Source organism: Oncorhynchus mykiss, chromosome 1, assembly GCF_057628025.1.
Source record: "Oncorhynchus mykiss isolate SJ-2025 chromosome 1, ASM5762802v1, whole genome shotgun sequence".
Classification (NCBI taxonomy): Eukaryota; Metazoa; Chordata; class Actinopteri; order Salmoniformes; family Salmonidae; genus Oncorhynchus; species Oncorhynchus mykiss.
In genome coordinates this window covers 38,724,515-38,748,569 of record NC_143022.1, presented here as the reverse complement: position 1 = coordinate 38,748,569, position 24,055 = coordinate 38,724,515, and the positions used below count along the sequence as shown (strand labels likewise).

The window sequence follows — 24,055 nt, the reverse complement described above, 5'->3', positions numbered from 1 at the left end:
TGCTAATGGAAGCATGGGAGTCTTAACAACGAGCACCAACCCTTTCTACTGACCTGAGAACAATCAACATATAATCACAACTTTAGCATGCAGTGACATATATAACATTTCTTAAATACAAAGAAAAAGATACAAAGAAAACAAGGTACAAAATACAACAAAATGAGTGCAATGTTATGTTTTAGTCTGTACACATTATTTTGCAAAGCGTTCTACAATGGTTTGCGTCTTTGGATAAATGTTATTTGAGGTCATTTATATACAGCCAAGACATACAAGAAAATAAAGAGAGAACACATTGGAAGAAAACAGCCTTTGTGCCATGTTTCGCTAGTTTAATGGATGGATACAAAAATGTCAGAATATATTGTCTTGGTCTGACCATTGGAGTGCAAGGACCTCAGTGTTGCTAAGCAACACCTTTGATCCTGTAATAAATTAATGGGTTCATCAGTAGGCCCTTTGATAGTAAGGCCTGCTGCACTAGAAAACAAGCAGCCCAAATTCCTCCACATTATAATAGCAGCCAACACTTTCCTTGATCTATTCAAACAGTGGATTCAAAGTGTTACTGTTTCAGATTCTGCATGAGCTACTTTGCATCTTCCAATTTTGCATGACAGATTTCTCACAACGAGCAAGAATAGCTAGTGTGTAAATGCAAAAGCATCTCAACTCTAAAGACTGAGAATCACTCAGTCCCAGTCTGGAGGGTGCCAGGGCTCAGTCAATATATGCAATGCTAATGAAGGACTATATCGCATTCTCTGAATATTTATATCCCAACACAAATTACATTCTCTTCAAAATTACACATTTAGTCAGAGGACTTTAAGTCATTTTAAGGGATATGACAAGAGTATGAAGAGAATGCACTGCTACAGCATCTTTCTCATAAACCTCACAAAAGCTAATTGGATCACAAATTGATAAATGATGGCCCGAAGCAGCAGGAGTAATCCAGCACAGACTCCGAAGCAGCCCGGGGAAAGACCTTAAGCTCCATCATTTGACAAGGGATTTGGGGACAGAGATGTGGGGGTGAAACCTGCATGTGCAGTGAAGGGGGTGGAGGTTTGCTGGGGCTCATCATGTAATGTCCTGAGGTCCTAGCTTAGATTGTTTTTCCTCTCTCTCAGATTGCACTGCTTTTATTTGACATCATGAAAAAAGCATTTACATTTGTTCAGTTTTGGTTAGCACACGGATTTGGATTTGCACTTGTACTTGTGAGTGATGCTGTCTCACTTTGTGGGTTGCCTTTTTTCTGTCTTGCAATTTTTCACAAGAGGTGTTTGTGGCATTTACATGAACAGAAATACCTTCTGCAAGTTTGGAATGTATTCTTAGTCAGAAAAATGACACAAAAGCCGCTACTCCAAGCGAATGCACACTGAAATATATACAGTACATTTGTATTTTTTTTGGTCTTTTTCAGATTTTCTTCTTAAAATAACGCTGTGAGTATTTACAGTGGCATCAAACAAACGTGAAAAATGAAAGAGAGAAAAGAAAAGATGCAGTTCGAGCATGCAGCATGTTAGGCGTCTATATACATCTATGTGCGTAAGCGTGAATTGTACCTTGCACTCATCTACTACGACTGAATTGTGAGCGGCATACTGGACGCACTGGTTGGAGTTGTTTTCGTGGTGGTTCTTGAGGTCATCGTAGTAGGACGAGGTCTTGTTCATCATCTCGATGTCGCCCGACTTGCCATGTGTAGCGTCCAGCTCATCCAGCTCAGCCTTGGACAGGTGGTACACGATACCCGCGCCATACGAGTCTCCCACCACATTCACCGAGGTACGGAACCGGTCCCTGGGATAGGAAATAGGAATGGTTGGGAATACACCAGTGTTGTGTGGAGATAAAAACAAAATGGTTTGGATAGGGGTAGAACAAATTTAAATAACAATCATTGAAAGCATGGTGTACATACACTGACTGTACCAAACATTAAGGACACCTTCCTAGTATTGTGTTGCTCCCCCTCCTCCCTTTAACCCTCCCTCGCCCTCAGAACAGCATCAATTTGTCGGGGAATGTGCTCTTCAAGGTGTCGGAAGCGGTCCACAGGGATTCTGGCCCATATTGACTCCAATGCTTCCTACAGTTGTGTCAAGTTGGCTGAATGTCCTTTGGGTAGTGGAACATTCTTGATACACACGGGAAACTGTGAAAAACCCAGCAGCATTGCAGTTCTTGACACTAACGGGTGTGTCTGGCACCCACTACCATACCCCATTCAAAGGCACTTAAATATGGTGTCTTGCTCATTCACCCTCTGAATGGCACACATACACAATCCATGTCTTAATTGTCTCAAAACTTAAAAATCATTATTTAACCTGTCTCCTCCCCTTCATCTACACTGATTGAAGAGGATTTAGTGACATCAATAAGTGATCATAACTTTCACCTGGATCCACCTGGTCATATGTCATGGAAAGAGCAGATGTCCTTGATGTTTTGTATACAGTACTCAGTGTATACAATAAGCTCATTTGACCTTGAATGCATATGACTACATGCACTTGGTTCTGAGTCACTAGCAATGCAGATCAACTTACAGGAGCCAGTCAACAGCAACCAGCAGACTGATGTCCTGAGTTGGCAGGCCGACTGCAGTGAGGATTAGAAGCATAGTCACCAGTCCAGCACTGGGAATACTGGCCGCACCAACACTGGCCAGGGTAGCTGTCAGACTGCATGGGGAGAAAGAGAGGCAAGAGAGAAACAACTTAACGGTTAAAATTGCTCTACAGATTAAGTTCAAAGGCCAAGGACTGTCTTAATTAATTACAGAGCTAATGGGTACAGCTACTTCATGAAACACTTTCAGACTGAGTTGGTGTGACTATAATAATAATATAGTGACTTAGGATGATGGGACTGGCATCACAGATTGTCTGCTCAGTTCCTGCATGATCCATTAACACATAACTACGTATGCTAAATGTACGTGTCTTTGACTAATAGTGTCTGCTAAATGTAATGTCATGTTTATGTCATTACTTACATTAAGAAGGTAGGCAGTGAAACTCCCACCCTGATCAGAAAATATGTTAAATGGCAGTCCCTACCTGACAGTGACGATCTGACCAGCATCCAGGTAGATGTTGTTCATCTGGGCGATAAAGATGGCTGCCACGGCCTCGTAGAGGGCGGTTCCGTCCATGTTGATGGTAGCGCCGACAGGGAGCACGAAACGGGTGACTCTCTTATCGATGCCCAAGTTTTCCTCCAGGCAACGGAAGGTGACAGGCAGTGTACCAGCACTGACAGAGACAAACACAGGTACAGTAGGAGAGACTAATGCTGTTGCATACAGTATATTCCACAACATTCAGCACAGATATGACAGATTTGACAGATTCAATACTTTTCTATATAAGGTTATCTGTACATTTACAGTGACAGCAGTTAGATAGCGTAAATAGTGAGGCATCCATGTTTGTGGCCCTTGCCTGGAGGCTGTCCCCAAGGCAGTGATCCAGGCCTGGAAGATGCCCATGAAGAAGGTGTAGGGGTTTTTCCTGACAATGGCAAAGTAGATGGCAGGCAGGAAGATGGCTCCGTGGATGATCAAGCCCACAATCACGGTCACCATGTACATCCCCAGCTGCCTAGCAACCACCTCCAGGTCATCAATGGAGATGATCTTTCCACAGATCAGGCAGCAGATACCGAAGGGAGAGTACCTAGGGGCAGAGGAGAGGTTTAACAATGTATACATTCTGATGAGAAATATGTATCCATCTCAGTCAACGTCTACAATATATGCCAGATTATCAAATGTAGATATACAAACACTCCTAAAGTGGACGCACATGTCTATGACTAGCATAAATTCATACAGAATGTGCTTGAAAGACTAAAGCTCTTTTACCACATGATCATGATAACCAGGTTCATAACAATCTCGTTGAGGATGTTGAAGAACTCCAGCATGAGCTTGGCCCTCTCTCCCATCTTCCCCATGCAGATGCCGAAGGCAATGAAGAAGCCAATCACTCCTGCATCGCACAATCAGGAGAGAGAATCACAGCTGGGAATGCGTAGAGTAAATGGGCTCACAGAGAGATATGGAGAGAGAGGATCCTAGTGAATGGAGAATCTATTTTTAGGACGAAGAATAAAAATTTGACACAGTTAGTGAGTCAGAATGGGCTGCACTCCGTTGAGGTGTGATATGATGCGATGCACTGGTTTATTCTCAGACAAAGAGGTAAAGACAATTTAAAAGTGCTGTTTCTTTCAGTTGGGCGGTTGTAGAAACAATTGCGACCTGGTCCAAAAGAGAAGCCGCCATACCTAACACGTTCATGCCACTCTTGAACTGGAGGGACTTCTTGATGATGAACTCAGGCTCCTTGGTGGCGTTGGACAGGAGGCCCTCCAAGGTGGTGGTGGCATTGATGTCTTCCTCAATCACCTTCTCCACCTTCTTAGTAACCGTTTGGATCTGAGGTTGGACAAGAGAAGACAGACAAGTCTTTAATATCTTACATCTCAATCCATCTTAACTTTTGGTAACTAGGGTTAAGGACGCAAAGATAAAATGTGTTCTTCATATAACTGAATCGTTCTGGGAGTGCCTCACCCAGGCCATTATTGACTCGCCTGGTTAAATATTTCTGGGTGTTTTAGTGTACTGTACCTGTTGGAAGCAGGCCTGCACCAGGTTCTCAGGGAACAGGTTCCTGATGAGGTCAAAGAAGGCATCCAGGCTGGACACATCATCGTGCTTTTGGCCATCTCCTAGCTGCTCCTTCATCTTGGGGTTTCCAGGGTGTATGGCCAGCACTAGGATGACTCCCAGCACTGCAGCAATCACCGTGGTGGACATGTAGTAGACCATTGCCCTGGTGCCCAGGCGACCGCTAGACTTGGCATCTAGCCCAGCCAGACCTGCAGCCAAAACAAGCATTTTTAGGCCTTACATTTTTCCTCTATTGTATCTAATATGTGTTGATATATAAGTGTGAAATAAGTGTACTAAGTTACTTTGAAGTGCTAATAGTGAAAGACGATGATTGATACTGTGGCAATTAATAAATAATAAACTGTATTTAAAAAAACTAAATGTTTTATATCGGCAATAAAATATCGGTCTATAGTTACTGTATATATTAGGAGAAACAGCAGTTCTCTCTCTTCTGTTGAACCCATGACTCTACCATACTGTACCTGTGATTAAGCTGGAGATGATGAGAGGCAGGATCAACATCTTCAGCATCCTCATCAGGATGTCTCCAGGGAACGCAATCACCATGACGATGTCTGGGTGGATGGGAGAGGCATAACGAAGCAGCATCCCAGACACAGCCCCCAGAATCACACCTGGAGAACGAGAGGGGGAAGAGGGGGTCAGTTGCTATGAAGAGGTGTGAAAAAAATGCTGTGTCTGGGAATGAGAGAAACACCATAAGATGAGAGGGGAACCAATGCTAAAGAGAGACCAGAGACAGAGCAGTTCAGAGTGAGAGAGCAGTGGCGAGAAGGTCCTGTGCCACAGTGTTCATAACAAACATAGAGCAGGGAAGGCAATAGGTCCCTAACTCAGAGGCCAGACAAGGAGTTGAGAGCAGGTGGGATTGGAAAGTGACCCTAGAGTGGTCTGTCTGGTTACTTTGTGAGAAGGTCTGGGATAACATGGGGACTTTTTCCATTTAGAAAACGTTTTGTGATTCTGTGCGGAGAGAGTTTGGAAATGACAAGATTGATTTCCAAATGGGTCTTGCTTATGATAAAAAGCGATCTATAAGAAGATTGACAGTGTCACGACTTCCACCAAAGTCGGCTCCTCTCCTTGTTCGGGTGGCGTTCGGCGATCTACGGTACCAGCTTTCTAGCCATAGCCGCTCCATTTTTCATATATCCATTTGTCTTGTCTGGTTTTCATGCACACCTGGTTTTCATTTCCCCAATCAATCTAATTGTATTTAACCCTCTGTTTCCCATCATGTTTTGTGTGTAATTGTTTTCATGTCATACAATTTTCTTTCGGACTTTATTTACTTTATTGTTCCGTGTTTTTGAGCGCATTTGTTTTGTTGTGCTCCCGTTTTGGGATTTAAACAAAGTGCGCTTTATTTATCATACTCTGCACCTGACTTCGCCTTTAGACACACCTTGACAGACAGAACATAACAATATTTCATTTCCATAGGTCTGCCTTAAATCACTGCTTCTTGTTGCATATTAATTCATCAGTCTGGAACTGGTTATGAGTGGATGTGGATTACATGCCATGTATAGGGGCCATTGGGTAGTGGTGGATGGGGGACATAAAACAGTCTCAGTGTGAAAGAGGTTGATTTAGTCTGATCAAGGATTAAGAGGAGATCACTTTGAAAGGAGAGGCGCTTCAGACAGAGATAGGTTCCTACAGTGCTTGGAAGAGCATCTATATTCCCTCTGGAGATGGCAGATTCTCTAGGAAACAGTCAGTTAGCATCAGGGTTGGTTAGTAACTCTTACTATACTCCAGTATATAGAGGTCTATAACCAAGGGGAATTCTGAGGGAAAAAATGACACTCTCCTCTGATCCTATCCTGGCCGTGACTATAAAACTATGTGCCCTAAACCCCACCTGACCTCAAATGCTTCCCATAGCTCAACCTTGATTAACATCCCTAACCCACTCTCCAAATCCCATCTACATGTACACCACCGTTCAAAAGATGGGGTCACTTAGAAATGTCCTTGTTTTCCATGAAAACATACATGAAATTAGTTACAAAATGAAGAGGAAATATAGTCAAGACGTTGACAAGGTTATATAATAATGATTTTTAATTGAAATAATAATTGTCATTCAAACTTTGCTTTTGTAACGGCTGTTGGAAGGAGAAGGTGTGGACCAAAGCGCAGCGTGGGAAGTGTTTGTGATTATTTATAAAAAAAACTGAACACTGAGACAAAATAACTAAATGTAACAACACGAAACAGTTATGTCTGGTGAAGACACAAAAACAGAAAACAACTACACACAAGACACAGGTGGGAAAAGGCTACCTAAGTATGGTTCTCAATCAGAGACAATGAAAGACAGCTGCCTCTGATTGAGAACCACACCTGGCCAAACACACAGAAATAGAAAACATAGAACACATAAACATAGAATGCCCACCCCAACTCACACCCTGACCAAACCAAAATAGAGACATAAAAAGGATCTCTAAGGTCAGGGCGTGACAGCTTTTGTCAAAGAATCGTCCATTTGCAACAATTACAGCCTTGCAGACCTTTTGCATTCTAGTTGTGAATTTGTTGAGGTAATCAGAAGCACCTCCCACAAGTTGGATTGGCTTGACACTACTTATATGGTCAAGCTGCTCCCACAGCTCAATAGGGTTGAGATCCGTTTACTGTGCTGGCCACTCCATTATAGACATTTTACCAGCTGACTGCTTCTTCCCTAAATAGTTCTTGCATAGTTTGGAGCTGTGCTTTGGGTTGTATTGTCCTGTTGTAGGAGGAAATTGGCTCCAATTAAGCTCTGTCAACAGGGTATGGCATGGCATTGCAAAATGGAGTGAAAGCTTTCCTTCTTCAAGATCCCTTTTACCCTGTACAAATCTCCCACTTTACCACCACTAAAGTACCCCCAGACCATCACATTGCCTCCACCATGCTTGACAGATGGCGTCAAGCACTCCTCCAGCATCTTTTAATGTGTCTCATGAATGTTCTTCATTGTGATCCGAACACCTCAAACTTAGATTTGTCTGTCCATAACACTTTTTTCCAATATTCCTCTGTCCAGTGTCTGTGTTTTTTTGTCTATCCTAATATTTTATTCTTATTGGCCAGTCTGAGATATGGCTTAACCTTTACAACTCTGCCTAGCAGGCCAGCATCCCGGAGTTGCCTCTTCACTGTTTATTTATTTATTTTTATTTCACCTTTATTTAACCAGGTAGGCAAGTTGAGAACAAGTTCTCATTGACAATTGCGACCTGGCCAAGATAAAGCAAAGCAGTTCGACACATACAACGACACATGGAGTTACACATGGAGTAAAACAAACATACAGTCAATAATACAGTATAAACAAGTCTATATTTACGATGTGAGCAAATGAGGTGAGATAAGGGAGGTAAAGGCAAAAAAAGGCCATGTTGGCAAAGTAAATACAATATAGCAAGGAAAACACTGGAATTGTAGATTTGCAGTGGAAGAATGTGCAAAGTAGAAATAATGGGGTGCAAAGGAGCAAAATAAATCAATTAAATAAATAAATACAGTTGGGAAAGAGGTAGTTGTTTGGGCTAAATTATAGGTGGGCTATGTACAGGTGAAGTAATCTGTGAGCTGCTCTGACAGTTGATGCTTAAAGCTAGTGAGGGAGATAAGTGTTTCCAGTTTCAGAGATTTTTGTAGTTCGTTCCAGTCATTGGCAGCAGAGAACTGGAAGGAGAGGCGGCCAAAGAAAGAATTGGTTTTGGGGGTGACCAGAGAGATATACCTGCTGGAGCGTGTGCTACAGGTGGGTGATGCTATGGTGACCAGCGAGCTGCGATAAGGGGGGACTTTACCTAGCAGGGTCTTGTAGATGACATGGAGCCAGTGGGTTTGGCGAGGACTATGAAGCGAGGGCCAGCCAACGAGAGCGTACAGGTCGCAATGGTGGGTAGTATATTGGGCTTTGGTGACAAAACGGATTGCACTGTGATAGACTGCATCCAATTCGTTGAGTAGGGTATTGGAGGCTATTTTGTAAATGACATCGCCGAAGTCGAGGATTGGTAGGATGCAGAACGCCATAGGATGTTTTTGCATTGGTTAAGGGCAGTCAGGTCTGGGGAGAACCAAGGGCTATATCTGTTCCTGGTTCTAAATTTCTTGAATGGGGCATGCTTATTTAAGATGGTTAGGAAGGCATTAAAAAAGAACAGGCATCCTCTACTGATGGGATGAGATCAATATCCTTCCAGGATACCCTGGCAAGGTCGATTAGAAAGGCCTGCTCGCTGAAGTGTTTCAGGGAGCGTTTGACAGTGATGAGTGGAGGTCGTTTGACCGCTGACCCATTACGGATATAGGCAATGAGGCAGTGATCGCTGAGATCTTGGTTGAAGACAGCAGAGGTGTATTTAGAGGGCAAGTTGGTTAGGATGACATCTATGAGGGTGCCCGTGTTTAAGGCTTTGGGGAGGTACCTGGTTTGTTCATTGATAATTTGTGTGAGATTGAGGGCATCAAGCTTAGATTGTAGGATGGCTGAGGTGTTAAGCATGTTCCAGTTTAGGTCGCCTAGCAGCACGAGCTCTGATAGATGGGGGGCAATCAGTTCACATATGGTGTCCAGAGCACAGCTGGGGGCAGAGGGTGGTCTATAGCAGGCGGCAACGGTGAGAGACTTGTTTTTAGAGAGGTGGATTTTAAAAGTAGAAGTTCAAATTGTTTGGGTACAGACCTGGATAGTAGGACAGAACTCTGCAGGCTATCTTTGCAGTAGATTGCAACACCGCCCCCTTTGGCAGTTCTATCTTGTCTGAAAATGTTGTAGTTTGGGATGAAAATTTCAGAATTTTTGGTGGTCTTCCTAAGCCAGGATTCACACACAGCTAGAACATCTGGGTTATCAGAGTGTGCTAAAGCAGTGAATAAAACAAACTTAGGGAGGAGGCTTCTAATGTTAACATGCATGAAACCAAGGCTATTACGGTTACAGAAGTCATCAAAAGAGAGCGCCTGGGGAATAGGAGTGGAGCTAGGCACTGCAGGGCCTGGATTCACCTCTACATCGCCAGAGGAACAGAGGAGGAGTAGGATAAGGGTACGGCTAAGAATTGGTCGTCTAGAACGTCTGGAACAGAGAGTAAAATGAGGTTTCTGGGGGCGATAAAATAGCTTCAAGGTATAATGTACAGACAAAGGTATGGTAGGATGTGAATACAGTGGAGGTAAACCTAGGTATTGACTGATGATGAGAGAGATATTGTCTCTAGAAACATCATTGAAACCAGGAGATGTCACGCATGTGTGGGTGGTGGAACTAATAGGTTGGATAAGGTATAGTGAGCAGGCCTAGAGGCTCTACTGTGAAATAAGCCAATAAACACTAACCAGAACATCAATGGACAAGGCATATTGACATTAAGGAGAGGCATGCTTAGTCGAGTGATCAAAAGGGTCCAATGAGTAGTGAGGTTGGTTGGGGTCACGGCGATTCAGACAGCTAGCCGGGCCATCGGTAGCAAGCTAGCATAGGATGGAGGTCTGTTTTTAGCCACCTCGTGCACCTCGTTTCCGTCGGTAGGATTAGTGGGGTTCCGTGTGGTAGAGGGGATCAATCCAATTCGCAAAAAAAACAAACAATAGATATAGTTATAGAAAAAAACAAAAAATATTTTTAAAAAATTGTCCGATAGGTCTATTCAGATTAGCGGACCGCAGATGGGCATTCAGATGGGCATTCAGGTATTGTCGCGACGGAGGAGCCAGCCGGATAAATCCCTCGGGTAGATAACGTTGGTAGTCCAGTTGTGAAGGCCCAATGGGGCTCCGCGTTGGCAGTAAAACGGGTCCGTATAGGTGATTATAGCCCAGGAGTGACTGATGGAACTCTTCAGCTGGCTAGCTCCGGAATAATTGATATTTGCTCCGGAATCGACGTAAGCCGATAGTCACACGGATAGCAGCTAGCTAGCTGCGAGTTCCAGGTATAAATGTCCAGAGTTAGCGGTTGAAATCCGGGGACATGGAGAGAAAAATAGGTCCGGTATGTTCCGGTCCGAGCCGCGCCATACAAAACTGGCGATAGATTTTTGAGCTAAAGGACAGCTGATGACCACAAACCGTGGTTAGCTGAATACTAACAATTAGCCAGTAAAGAAGCTAACTAGCTTCTGATTAGCTTCTGGTTAGCTTCAGGCTAGCTTCTGGCTAGCTTCTGGATTAGTTTCTGGCTAGCTTCTATGGAGGATTACAGATTTGAGGTAAATAATACTTTCTTTTTTTTAAATATAAATTGGTGAGGCGGGTTGCAGGAGAGTGTTTTGATGAGTTTATGGAAAATAAAAAATGTATATAAAAATGTATGCGAGGAAAGTTGTAAACATATATATATATACGGGACACGACAAGACGAGGACAAAAGACGTCTGACTGCTATGCCATCTTGGTGACAAATAGAACTGTTGACGTAGAGACTGGTGTTTTTGCGGGTACTATTTCATGAAGCTGCCAGTTGAGGACTTGTGAGGCGTCTGTTTCTCAAACTAGACACTCTAATGTACTTGTCCTCTTGATCAGTTGTGCACCAGTGCCTCCCATTCCTCTTTCTATTCTGGTTAGAGCCAGTTGCACTGTTCTGTCAAGGGAGTAATACACAGCGTTGTACGAGATCTTCAGTTTCTTGGCCATTTCACGCATGGAACAGCCTTAATTTCTCAGAACAAGAATAGACTGACGAGTTTCAGAAGAAACTCATTTGTTTCTGGCCATTTTGAGCCTGTAATCGAACACAGAAATGCTTATGCTCCAGATACTCAACTAGTCTAAAGAAAGACAGTTTTTTTGCTACTTTAATCAGGACAACAGTTTTCAGCAGTGCTAACATAATTGCAAAAGGGTTTTCTAATGATCAAATAGCCTTTTAAAATTATACATTTGGATTAGCTAACACAATGTTCCATTAGAACATAGGAGTGATGGTTGCTGTACGCATTTTTAGATATTCCATAAAAAATCGTCCGTTTCCAGCTACAACATTAGCAACCCTCACTGTATTTCTGATCAATGTCATGTTATTTTAATGGACAAAAATATAGTTTCTTTCAAAAACAAGGACATTTCTAAGTGACCCCAAACTTGTCAACGGTAGTGTATCTTAAACTAGCCCCCAACACCCCAACCTCTCCAGCCATGTCCTTCCACTCCCAACCCCTCCTACCCCTATTCTCCAGAGAGCTGGCATCTGAGTGCTCCTGCCCCCTGTAGCTGTGTCTGCACACTGGCCCTGTGGTCAGTCTCTGTTCCTGTCCCTGGCTCTGTCTCCCTCTGTCCTGCTCAGGCCAGGCAAAACTAGGCCCAGACCCCAAACTACCCCCCTAGTAGGCAGCACTTTCTCTGCTACTAGATCCCTGCCAAATATCACAGGCCCTGGGAGGCTGTTTCACAACACAGTCTGCAATACAAACCTTTTAAGCTCTGTAAGCTGTTTTAGATTCAAGCACAGCTTCAGAAACGTAACATCACCCCGTTGATGCTGTACACCTGCTGGATGAGGAGGGCACTTGTTTTCCTGTGCATGGAGCATCCTACACCTCTAAACCTCTCTGTGATCGCTAATGATCAATGGGAGCCGCTATGAGAGTGTTCTGCCAAGTGGTCTGTGATGTACATATTGCACATGCTCACACACACAGGAAAGAAGGTTGGGAGAAAGGAAGGAGGGGAAAGAGATAAAGAGAGATATTGTGATATTGTGCTTGGTAAAACAGCTGATGATTGTACTGACCGAGTACAGTGAGCGTGAGCAGCAGGTTCTTGAAAAGAGAAGAGAAGCAGCTGATACACTTGTTCCTGGGCCTGGCCTCGATGGGCTCCAGGTGACTTTCGTGCATCCTCACCTCCACTTGCTTAGGCATGATGCTGGCACTGTGTCAGAGAGAAAGAGGGAGACAGAGAGAGAAAGAGAGAGCCAGAGAGAGAGAGAAAGTTATTTAAACATGCATAATCTGCATTTGACAGGCCCCCAGTTTGATCCAGCAGTCACATGTCTGGCGAAACTATAGATGTACATCACATGATCATAAGGCATGTCCTTGTGACTATCCTCATATTGTGAGCGTGAGGAAGGAGGTTAGATTGGGTCTTCACAGTAAAATAGATGAACCATCCCCAATCCAATTCAGCCTTTGTTTTGGATGTTCAGGGTTGAATAACCTGCCTATCGATTGGTCCAGCGTACCACCTACTGTACATATGTAACGGATGTGAAACGGCTAGCTTAGTTAGCGGTGGTGCGCGCTAAATAGCGTTTCAATTGGTGACGTCACTTGCTCTGAGACCTTGAAGTAGTGGTTCCCCTTGCTCTGCAAGGGCCACGGCTTTTGTGGAGCGATGGGTAACGATGCTTCGAGAGTGACTGTTGTTGATGTGTGCAGAGGGTCCCTGGTTCGGGCGAGGGGACGGTATAAAGTTATACTGTTACACATGCAACCCTATTTTTACAGCGATAAAATGGCCATGTCATAAAATCAAATGCGCTGTATACAAACATCATAGAAACAATGACGGGTTTATATCATCACTCTTGATGACGGGATCACCCTTCACTCTTCTTCAATAGTCTCTAAGGAGCTATGAAATGAACCCCTACTTTCAGTGTGAAGAAAATGTATCCTAAACATCAACCAGTCAAATGTAGACAAATACTCTAAGACGCAACCAAAATCAGCCAGGGAAACACCAACTTGAGAACAATCTCTCCAGCGTGGTCCCCGCTGAGTTAATGGGAGGGGGACTTTAACCATGAACTGATTTCAGCTGAAGTATCCAGTAGCCCAGAGGACAACACAGGTTCCCCTAGGGGTGGGCCACTGTCCCTCTCTGAGCCTTCACTGAGAGAAGTAGAGGAAGAGAGTGATGGAGGGAAGAAGGGAAAGAGGGGATGTAGAGAGGTGGAGGAGGCAGTCTATAACAAGGCCTATTGGAGATGATGGGGAATGGTACAAGAGTAACAGACAGACTGACTGACAGTTTGAACTTATCTGGACAATATATCTCTCTTCCTTTCTTTTTCTCACATGTTCCTTCTACCTTCTCTACCTCTTATTTTCTCAATTTCTCCATTATCGTATGTCCAGAGGTTCCACTCAGTATGGCTGGCCTACAGGAACTGAAATAAGGCTTTTGACCAGTAATTATCTGTCTGTAATAATGGTATGGGAACAATAATATATTTTATTTTGTGAAGTGGTTTCTTGCATCAAACAACACAACATTTTCAGTCACATCCTTGTCTGAAGCACAAGTGGATAAACAGGTTAGTGTCCAGCCCTACATGTTTTTTTTTCAAATGTCTCATGAAAGTAGGCCTACATTGAGCACCAAACATTGGCTGCTTCTGTAGGCTGAATGACACAACAGCTATTTCCAAGTTAAAAGGTTATGGGATGCATTTTCTCCATTGTTTCTGGTGGTAGGCCACTCTGGTAGGCCTACATTATCATCAAATAGCCACTGTCTGAAACTGTACGACCTCAGTGTTCACAGTAAACGTATTTCACAAAGTTCAAGTTCGTGCTCAGCAGACCTGAAATTTGCTCAGTGCTGGAAAAATGTTGGGCGTCAACTAGACTTTTAAAGTAGCTTTACAAATTGAAGTGTTTGCTCATTAGAGCAGTCTAAATAAGAGACCATTTGTGTTAATTGTAGAAATGAGAGGAGGGACAGCTGTGGCTGTCATACAACACTCACACAAGTGTGAAGGAAGATGACGATGACATGTTGGGAAGGAGAGGGAATGGTTTACTAGAGAGACGGACACATCTTTGTTTCTCAATTCATACATCTCTATTATGTCATTCACAATCCACTGTCCAAGCAATGTGTTTGAAAAACATCTTTAGAATTTCACTTTAAAACATCAGTCAATTATCTCACAGAGATGATTGTTTAATTTGTTAGTCACCATGCGCACACTGACCCTATTCATGAAGCATGACAGTTAATAGATTACAGAGAAGGACGAAGAGGAAATAAACTGAATCAGTGATTCTGAACTTTGACCGTACCCCTGGGGGTAGCAGTACCACAGTTACAAATACACAGAGGGTGTCCCAGTCTCCTCAATAGACCTCTGTTGCTCACATCCTTACCCTCATGGACAATAATGGCTAAACGGAATTGAGAGACTTCCACCTAGTCATCATTCATCAAGTCTTTTTTTTTTTTACAGTGGTAGAGCGAAACACGTACAGAACACAGTTAGAGAGCAACGTAGCTAAGATTCTGTATTTTGTTTTGGGGAGAAGCCAAAGTATTGACACATTTTTTTAAACAACCTTATAGGTTCAGTGTTGCACAATGGGACACCATTCATTGGACACACAGGCAAACGCACATACACACACAACCACACTTGCTGAGGAGAAGATGTAAAAAAGGGGTTCTCAGCCTCTATAACGATGTGTCTAAGCCTTGGCTATAGGATAGAACAGCTGGCCTGTTCCTAGGCACACAGACGGAGCGAAGACTCCCACTTATTCACTTCCTATTTCATACGTGTGAAAAGCAGAAAGGACATGTAAACACTATGCACAGGCACACAACAGTCATCATCACACTATCATCGCAGCTGTTATTATTGCTTTGGGTTGTCGGAGGAGAAGCCATATTAATTAGAAATACAAAACAATCAGTTTGTAGTATGGAGAGATCTACTGCATGACTGCTGTTAATTGAATCCTTTTCCCTCTCTTTTCATTATAGTTAGACCGAGGGCGAGGGGGGAGTGGGGAGGGTTGTGACATTATGATTAACTATGAATGGCACTCGCATTAGTTCTCCTGTCACAGTACTAGCCGATACAAGATTTGTCCAGACAAGAGCCTTCCAATTCAACAGAATAACTAGCAAATTAGAGCAAGCCACTAATGCATTCTCCTGCATTAGTGGCAATTTCATTTTTCAGCTGAAAACACCCAGTCTATATCACATATCCATATTTTTTGGCACATCTATCTTCAAGTTTGTATCATCAGATCAGATAGGATAAGAAAATGCCATTCCAGTATATGACAGTATATGCCACATACGATATGTGTGCATTGTCACACATACTATACATTAGTCCTGTATTACATAGTACAGCATAGCTTATTGTAATGTTAATACTGTACTTTGTATCAAGCTACAATGTTTATACACACCACATATTTATTTATATACTGGATTCTTGACATAGCTCACTCCAATATATCTACGGCTGTACACATCATTCTTTGTATTTCTTGTGTAAATGATTCCAGTGTACAGACGTATTGATTTCATTTTGATTACTGTTACAGTGCTATTTGAGATTTTAATTGGATTCGTCACGACCTTCTTGATTATTATTCTTGTTTTTATATTTTTATTATTTGTGTACTTGTTTGACATTTTACTACATTGTTAGGAGCTAGTAACATTTTGCTGCACCCGCTAAAACATCTGCTAAACTGTGTATGCAACCAATTAACCTTGATTTGATTTGATGTATTCTTAATCATGGAAAGATCATTGGGTTCCCTAATATCACAAAAGGTAGGTGCACTTCTCACTAGGCCACCAAAGGCTTGATGCACACTAGGTGAGAACTGAGAGGTGACATGGGGATAGTAGAAAACCTGAACATCCATTTTCTGTTTCTGTTTAGTTCCTCTGTAATGAAATTGATTTCAAATCACCATGGCCATACATGCCATCTGTGATCATATCACTTTATGCCTAATGCCATGTGAACACACCTTCAGACCTATAGTCTCTTTCTAGGCACAGACGGTACCTTCACATTGTGCATAGTGATTTAAAACACTACGTCACAGGTCTGATCTTCCCATGCAAAAAGATTTCTCTGGGTTTCCTGGCTTGACTTTTTTCCCACTTAGCATCAACTGTTATGACAATAACCCTGTCTGTGAGTATAAGCTGCCTGTAGAAAATGCACTAGACACGTTCAAACATCTCCATGTTCCAAAAGCGCAGGTTTTCTCTGCTCATTAGCGACACCAGCAGACCACAGATGCTCTTCCATCAATCAACAATAGGATCACTGTGCCAGAGATTAAAAGAGATGAGCAGAGTATTGCAGGAATGCACTTACTTCAACTCTGGTGCGGTCGAGGTGAGTGCTGTGTACATTGACCAAAGTTAGATAATCTTCAGCCTCAGGCTAGGCTCTATAGAAGGAGTCAGACAGCCAATAGAAAGACAAGGTGGAATCCCTGCTGCTTCATCAGACACTGTCATATGTATGTCAGAAGATATAACACCCCAGCACATTAACCTGAGGGCTACGACTGGATCTTCCCAAAAACTCAGCTACAGTTCACAGTAGGCCAGCAAGACAAGAGCATCCAGCCACACTGACCAGAGCTGCCCAGTCAGTCCTGATGTCTGTCACTACCATTGAAGTGGATCAGACTAGTGTCCAAAGGATGCACATTCTAACACACAGATTCACACACACACCATACAGATGGCTAGAGGGAGGAGTCAACAGCCTAGTTTCAAAGAAAAAATATCTTAGGGGGTTCCTCAATCAAATCAAATCAAATCAAATCAAATTTATTTTATATAGCCCTTCGTACATCAGCTGATATCTCAAAGTGCTGTACAGAAACCCAGCCTAAAACCCCAAACAGCAAGCAATGCAGGTGAAGAAGCACGGTGGCTAGGAAAAACTCCCTAGAAAGGCCAAAACCTAGGAAGAAACCTAGAGAGGAACCAGGCTATGTGGGGTGGCCAGTCCTCTTCTGGCTGTGCCGGGTGGAGATTATAACAAAACATGGTCAAGATGTTCAAATGTTCATAAATGACCAGCATGGTCGAATAATAATAAGGCAGAATAGTTGAAACTGGAGCAGCAGCACAGTCAGGTGGACTGGGGACAGCAAGGAGTCATCATGTCAGGTAGTCCTGGGGCATGGTCCTAGGGCTCAGGTCCTCCGAGAGAGAGAAAGAAAGAGAGAATTAGAGAGAGCATATGTGGGATGGCCAGTCCTCTTCTGGCTGTGCCGGGTGGAGATTATAACAGAACATGGCCAAGATGTTCAAATGTTCATAAATGATCAGCATGGTCGAATAATAATAAGGCAGAACAGTTGAAACTGGAGCAGCAGCACAGCCAGGTGGACTGGGGACAGCAAGGAGTCATCATGTCAGGTAGTCCATTCCTCCATTCCTTACTGGATCTTTCTAGCCAGGAAGCACTCTCTAATCTGGGCTTCATAACCTCTGGATGGTCCTAGCCAGGAAGCACTCTCTAATCTGGGCTTCATAACCTCTGGATGATCCTAGCCAGGAAGCACTCTCTAATCTGGGCTTCATAACCTCTGGATGGTCCTAGCCAGGAAGAACTCTCTAATCTGGGCTTCATAACCTCTGGATGGGCCAGCAGAAGAGTCTGAGAGACCTTCTGCTGGAGAGATGAGCTAGTTTATGGCACGGGATGGTCAGTGCTTCTGTAAGCCTGTCCCTTTATGCATGGAAAGAATGTTTAATGTTGTCGTGTAGAAGTGTCCAGCTATGTCATCAGACAATATACTGTATACTTCACCCAGCATCCCCGATACTGGTTCAGGGTGAAATGTTGCATCAGAAAACCTCTGGTTCCTGGTAATGTGGAGGTCACAAGTGGTTAACTTTATGCATGGATATCGGGGTCAATACACAACATAGAGGGATTAAGTCCCATCACCACAGTTCCTGATCAGGAATCCTAATCCTATATATCATGTATTTATGTACATATCATATGTCAGTATGTTTCTAAAATATAATATAATAGTTGCCATGTACAGTACCAGTCAAACATTTTGACACACCTACTCATTCAAGCGTTTTTCTTTATTTGTCATCAAGGCAAAGGGTGGCTACTTTGAAGAATCTCAAATATAAAATGTATTTTGATTTATTTAACTGTACAGTAGTGCGTAACTGACTGCAGGGAAGTCAGGCGCAGGAGAGCAGAAATAGGTAGCAAATGGAGCCCTTTATTGAGACGAACAAAACACGGCACTCAGAAAACTAAACACACACGGGTTACAATAACCCGGCGCAAACCAGCCTGGAGTACACATACATTTACATATCACAATTCCACACACAGACATGGGGGGAAACAGAGGGTTATATGCAACACGAGTAATGAGGGAATGAAACCAGGTGTGCGGGAAAACACGACAAAACAAATGGAAAATGAAATGTGGATTGGCGATGGCTAGAAGACCGGTGACGTCGACCGCCGCCCGAACAAGGAGAGGGACCGACCTCTGCGGAAGTCGTGACATTAACACTTTTTGGGTTAGTAAATGATTCCACGTGATATTTCCTAGTTTTGTTGTCTTCACTATTATTCTACAATGTAGAAAATAATAAAATAAAGAAAAACCCTTGAATGAGTAGGTGTGTTCAAACTTTTGGCTGGTACTGTATGTGTCAGTAAGTACTGAATAGTAATCTTTTTTTCTTTTTTTTGCCCTATATCAAGAACGCTATATCCATTCAATTGACATAAAAGCGGAATCAACATTTTCATACGTGACGAAGAAGTCATACATACATTTAGGTAACGTTATAACAATATCTAAAACAATCTCAATCTATGAAATAACAGATATCACTGCATTCAGACTGAAAGTTGAAATTTCCTCTCACAGACAAATTACCATCAGCCCAACAAAAGCCAGAGGAATGGCGTCACTGCCAACAGAGGTTGTGGCATGAGATATCACTCATCCCAAATTCCTTGACTTGTCATACTCTTTCAGACATTTCTAGCTCGGAGAGGAAAGAGACCATTTTGGGGAGGGGGATTCGCAGATACTGGGGTCACACCACCACCACCAAGCCAAAATTGGGGCCTATACGGGGTAGGGCAGAGGGAGGGAGGCAGCAATCCCTGCTCTTGGCTGGGACCATGTGAAGCTCTCCGCTTCCCCTCTCCTCCCTCTGAGGGGCTTTTGTCTCGCCTGCAAACAGTGGTGTTGGCCCCAAGTCGCCCGGCCAAGCGCTGAGTCCAAGCTGGCAGTGGCGAGAAAGGGAGAGATGGAGGGAGGCGGTATGGAGGGTAAGAGTGGTGGGAGGGGGGCAGTGGGCATGTCAAGAATGCCAGTCCCATTGAGGGCCGTTGATGTCATGCCTATGTCCACCGTGGGAGAGCAGAGAAGAGGAGTGGAGGGGGGTGAGGCGCCCTTTTCTCTCCCCCCTACCCCTCCCTCCACAGTTCTCTTTTTCCGGAATGAATGAATCTTTCAGGAGCGGCAGGCCATTGTGTCCCATAATCGAAGGCGTTTATCCCAATTTTATGCTGCTTTCCCGGGGCGAGGAGGTTCCCCGAGCTCTGGCTTTTAGAGGTCCGTTGTGGTGCAGTCAGCACCCAGAGGAGTTGTCATAGCAACGCACCGTGCACCAGAGAGAAAGGGAAGAGAGGAGGTTCGATGGCTGCTGTGCACACGCAGTCTCTTTCTCTCTGTCTCACACACACGCGCACACACGCGCACACACACACATACACACACACACACACACACACACACACACACACACACACACACAGACAGACACACTTGATGGATTAATGGAGGTAGCAGGCACCTTAGATTGTAATTTCAACTAAAGAAAGTAAGACCTCAAGGAACAGTGTGTAAAAAAAACATCAAATACACCCAGACACTATGGCAACAGCTTTAAAACCACAGCAGCTTAACTAGGCTTTTCCCACACCACCTCGCTCACATACCAAAGAACTATCCCAATTAAAATCAGCACAATACAGTACAACAGTACTCCACACAGGACAATGCACTGACATTTCTGTATAGCACGTAAGGCAAGGCACTGGTGTGAATCTAACTACATTGTGACTCCAGAGTTTTTGCTTTCGAACACTTGTCTTGAAACTCTCCAGTGTGCTGGTTATAATGTGTGTGGTGCCAGAGCTGGAGGGCCAGGGAGATGTAAATGACCTGCAGTTTCCCAGTGGGCTCTGAGGGGCCCCATGCCCGTTCTCATGACTGTAGCATCACAATGTGGCTGTGAGGTAGAGATAGCTGGAGGTGGGCCAGGCAGGCCCCGGATATCTGTTGACCCCTTTGGGGCCTCCCAGCCACTTCCCATGCAGTGGGAGATGGGATCACACACTAGCCTGGATGGCTGTGAAAGATGATGCTTAAATTAACCTCTTAGCAAACACGTAAGGTTATGCCATGCGTAAAAAGAAGGAGATACATTCTTCAAAGTGAAGGAAAGGGGAAAGTTGTTAGCAAGTCTTAATTACTTATTCCACGAGGGTGGATAGGGTGAATGGATTCCAAGACATGTAGATGGTTGGACATGTATAGACACTGTCACTGTTGAGGAAACAACTGAATGGTTGTGTCAGAGGTGCTCAGAGAGATCTGATAACTATGTGGTGTAGAGAATATCTGATATTGCCTACATAATGGTCTCCAGTTGCCAATCAGACCAAATTGCACACTCGGCTGCTGAACATTTCTCCCTGTTTGTGCCCCCCGGCCTCTTCATATTAACAGAGCCAGAGCGGGACTGTGTGTGTGTGTGTGTGTGTGTGTGTGTGTGTGTGTGTGTGTGTGTGTGTGTGTGTGTGTGTGTGTGTGTGTGTGTGTGTGTGTGTGTGCGTGTCACTAGCAACCTGGCTCGGGGTCGATGTTGGTCTAGCTGTTCTACTGCACTGGAACAAGAGGACTGTCCACTTTAGCCCCTCAGAGGGAGAAAAGGGGAAGCAGAGAGCTTCACAAGATCCCAGCCAAGAACAGGGATGGCTGCTTACCCCTCTCCCTCCCCCTCTTCTCTCCCCCCTGCAGGCATGGTGTGACCCCTGTACCCATATTCCCCTTTCCCCCTCCCTCCCTCCTTCATGCCAAGGCCACACACACACACACACACACACACACACACACACACACACACACACACACACACACTATTTAGAGAAAACATATCACCCTCATTGTAATTATCCTGGATCTGCACACATGGGATGCCACTTCAACATTGAGTTATTTCAGTCAATATGGCTCTTTCAGGTCATGTGACATGGCCTGTGAAATGTGATATGTCTAAGTCCTGTAAAAAAGCTTTGCCATGGCACTTCCATTTTTTAACGAGAGAGAGAGAGAGAGCTGGCAGAGCTGGCTGAATCCGATTCATCTGTGCCATATTAATAGAGTGAGTAAGAAAAACAAAGACAGTGATTAAGGGTGAGTAAGAGTGAATGAGTTAGTGAGTGGATGAGTGAGCGAGAGGGAGAGTAAATAAATTAGTGAATGAATGAATCTCTCAGTTTTTCTCTCTGTCCCTCTCCTCCTCTATTCTTGTATCCCTTTTCCTATTCGCTCCCTCCAACTGCTATTCAGTCTCTCTCCACCTCTTACTCTCTTTCCTATGCTCCCCTCCTGATTTCTCTCTTTCTCTCTCTTCCATACTCATAGATCGTAATAAACAATACATTCTCTCAATTTCCATCTCTCACGCTTCTCTCCCTTACAGTCTTTTATGGTCTGATGCTGCTGTCAGCTTGTGGTTTTGTTGGCTCTCACAAAGACACCCCAGGGATTTGGTTTCTGGGCTGTCCATCTCCCTCCACCGCTCTCCACCTCTCCCCCAACCACCCCTCACTTCCTCACCTTTCTCCATCTCTTCCCAGACATCCCTCCACCTCTCCACCTCCCTCCACCTCTCTCCATCTCTCCCCAACTCCCTCCCTTGGATGAAAATGCTGCAGAATGAAAGGCCAGCAGTGAATCTAGGAGATTTCCCTCATCGCACTTTTCTTTTCTCCCTCTCCATCTATCCCTCGTTCCCTCCGCCTAATCAGAGAGGGGCTATGTTCCTACGCTAGAGCGTCTCTCCACCTCTATTCTCGCCTCTCTCTGTCCTCTCGTTTCTCTACTTTTCTCCATCCCTGCGTTCACGCTTGCATGTGGCAGTGCTGCTATCATTAGTGCTGGCGCATCTGTTTAACAGAGCTGGCTGTACAGCACAGAAGAGAGTAGCGCAGCTTTTGATGGCTTCAGTCCGATCCCCACAGGAGCTCATTAAATCCGGAAGGCAGGCCCACCACACCCCCTCCTACACCGCTACACTGCACTGATCTATTCGAATGAGAGGTTGGGAGGGAGGGAGCGAAGGGGGGGGTGGAGGGAGCAAAGGAGGGAGGGATAGATAGATAGATGGATGGAGGAAGAGAGGGGGCAGGAGATAGAGATGGGAGGAGGAGGAGAAAATGAGGGAAGGTGTGGGTGTTGGAAGAGGGAGGGAGACAAAGAAAGGGGGTGAGAAAGAGAGAGAGTAAGCGATAATGGAAAGAGAGTGAAGGGGAAAATGGGAGTGGATGGTTCAAGTGTAACATAGAGAGGCCAGATTAAAGCAACCAATTGAAGTGGAGATGGAGTATGTACTGTAAGTGTATTTGTATCTGAGAGGGATCCAGTCTGAGGGTTACAGGAGAGGCTGACATCTGTGTTAGAAGGCTCACCCTGTGAAATTAGATTCTGTTTCATACATCACTAGGGCCACACTCTCAAATACATGTGTGCAGATGCACATGTACATACATACACACACACACACGCACACAAACGCACACACCTGCACACACACACACACACACACACACACACACACACACACACACACACACACACACACACACACACACACACACACACACACACACACACACACACACACACACACACACACACACACACACACAGCCAGTAAGAGGACTAGGGAGGATGAATGTGCCTTTACTAATTAAAAACTCCAGTCTGAGGACAACCCTTCAGACCCAGCATAGCTCTCCTCTCCTCTACTCTCCTCACCCCACGGTATCGTTCTACACTTAGAAAACAGTGTTCCAAAAGGGGTTTTCAGCTGTTAGGAGAGTCACACTCTTAGAAAACAAGGTGCTATATATAACCTAAAAGGGTTATTTTGCTGTCCCCACAGGAGAACCCTTTGAACAACCCTTTTGGGTTCCAGATAAAACTATTTGGGTTCCATGTAAAACCCTCTGTAGAAAGGGTTCTACATGGAACCCAAAAGGGTTCTACCTGGAACCAAAAGGGTTTTACCTGCAACCAAAAAGGGTTCTTCAAAGGGTTCTCCTATGGGGCCAGCTGAAGAACCCTCTAAGGTTCTATATACTGTAGCACCTTTGTTTCTAAGAGTGTGACTCTCCTTTCTTGTCTTCACACCACCCCAGACAGACAGCATTCCTCCACACTGACATACAGACACACGTAAGTGCAGGCACACCCATAGACAGGCACATTACACCATATACTGGCAGCCATATATGCTAAT

General features: G+C 44.2%; 1 protein-coding gene across 2 annotated transcripts in view; it reads right to left on the bottom strand.

Moving 5' to 3' along the window:
* Positions 1–24,055, bottom strand: part of slc1a2b (solute carrier family 1 member 2b) — a 43,903-nt gene that overhangs the window by 4,853 nt on the left and 14,995 nt on the right. Inside the window, exons 2-10 of one of the 2 annotated variants that reach the window (XM_021600639.3) lie at positions 12,477–12,616; positions 5,194–5,346; positions 4,664–4,914; positions 4,318–4,468; positions 3,893–4,019; positions 3,471–3,704; positions 3,087–3,281; positions 2,574–2,708; positions 1,584–1,821 (exon numbers count right to left, since the gene is read on the bottom strand). In XM_021600639.3, the coding sequence (XP_021456314.2) occupies positions 1,584–1,821; positions 2,574–2,708; positions 3,087–3,281; positions 3,471–3,704; positions 3,893–4,019; positions 4,318–4,468; positions 4,664–4,914; positions 5,194–5,346; positions 12,477–12,606 (1,614 nt within the window). In that variant the 5' untranslated portion in view covers positions 12,607–12,616. The remainder of the gene's footprint in view (positions 1–1,583; positions 1,822–2,573; positions 2,709–3,086; positions 3,282–3,470; positions 3,705–3,892; positions 4,020–4,317; positions 4,469–4,663; positions 4,915–5,193; positions 5,347–12,476; positions 12,617–24,055) is intronic. The other variant, XM_021600646.3, reaches the window with a different exon arrangement.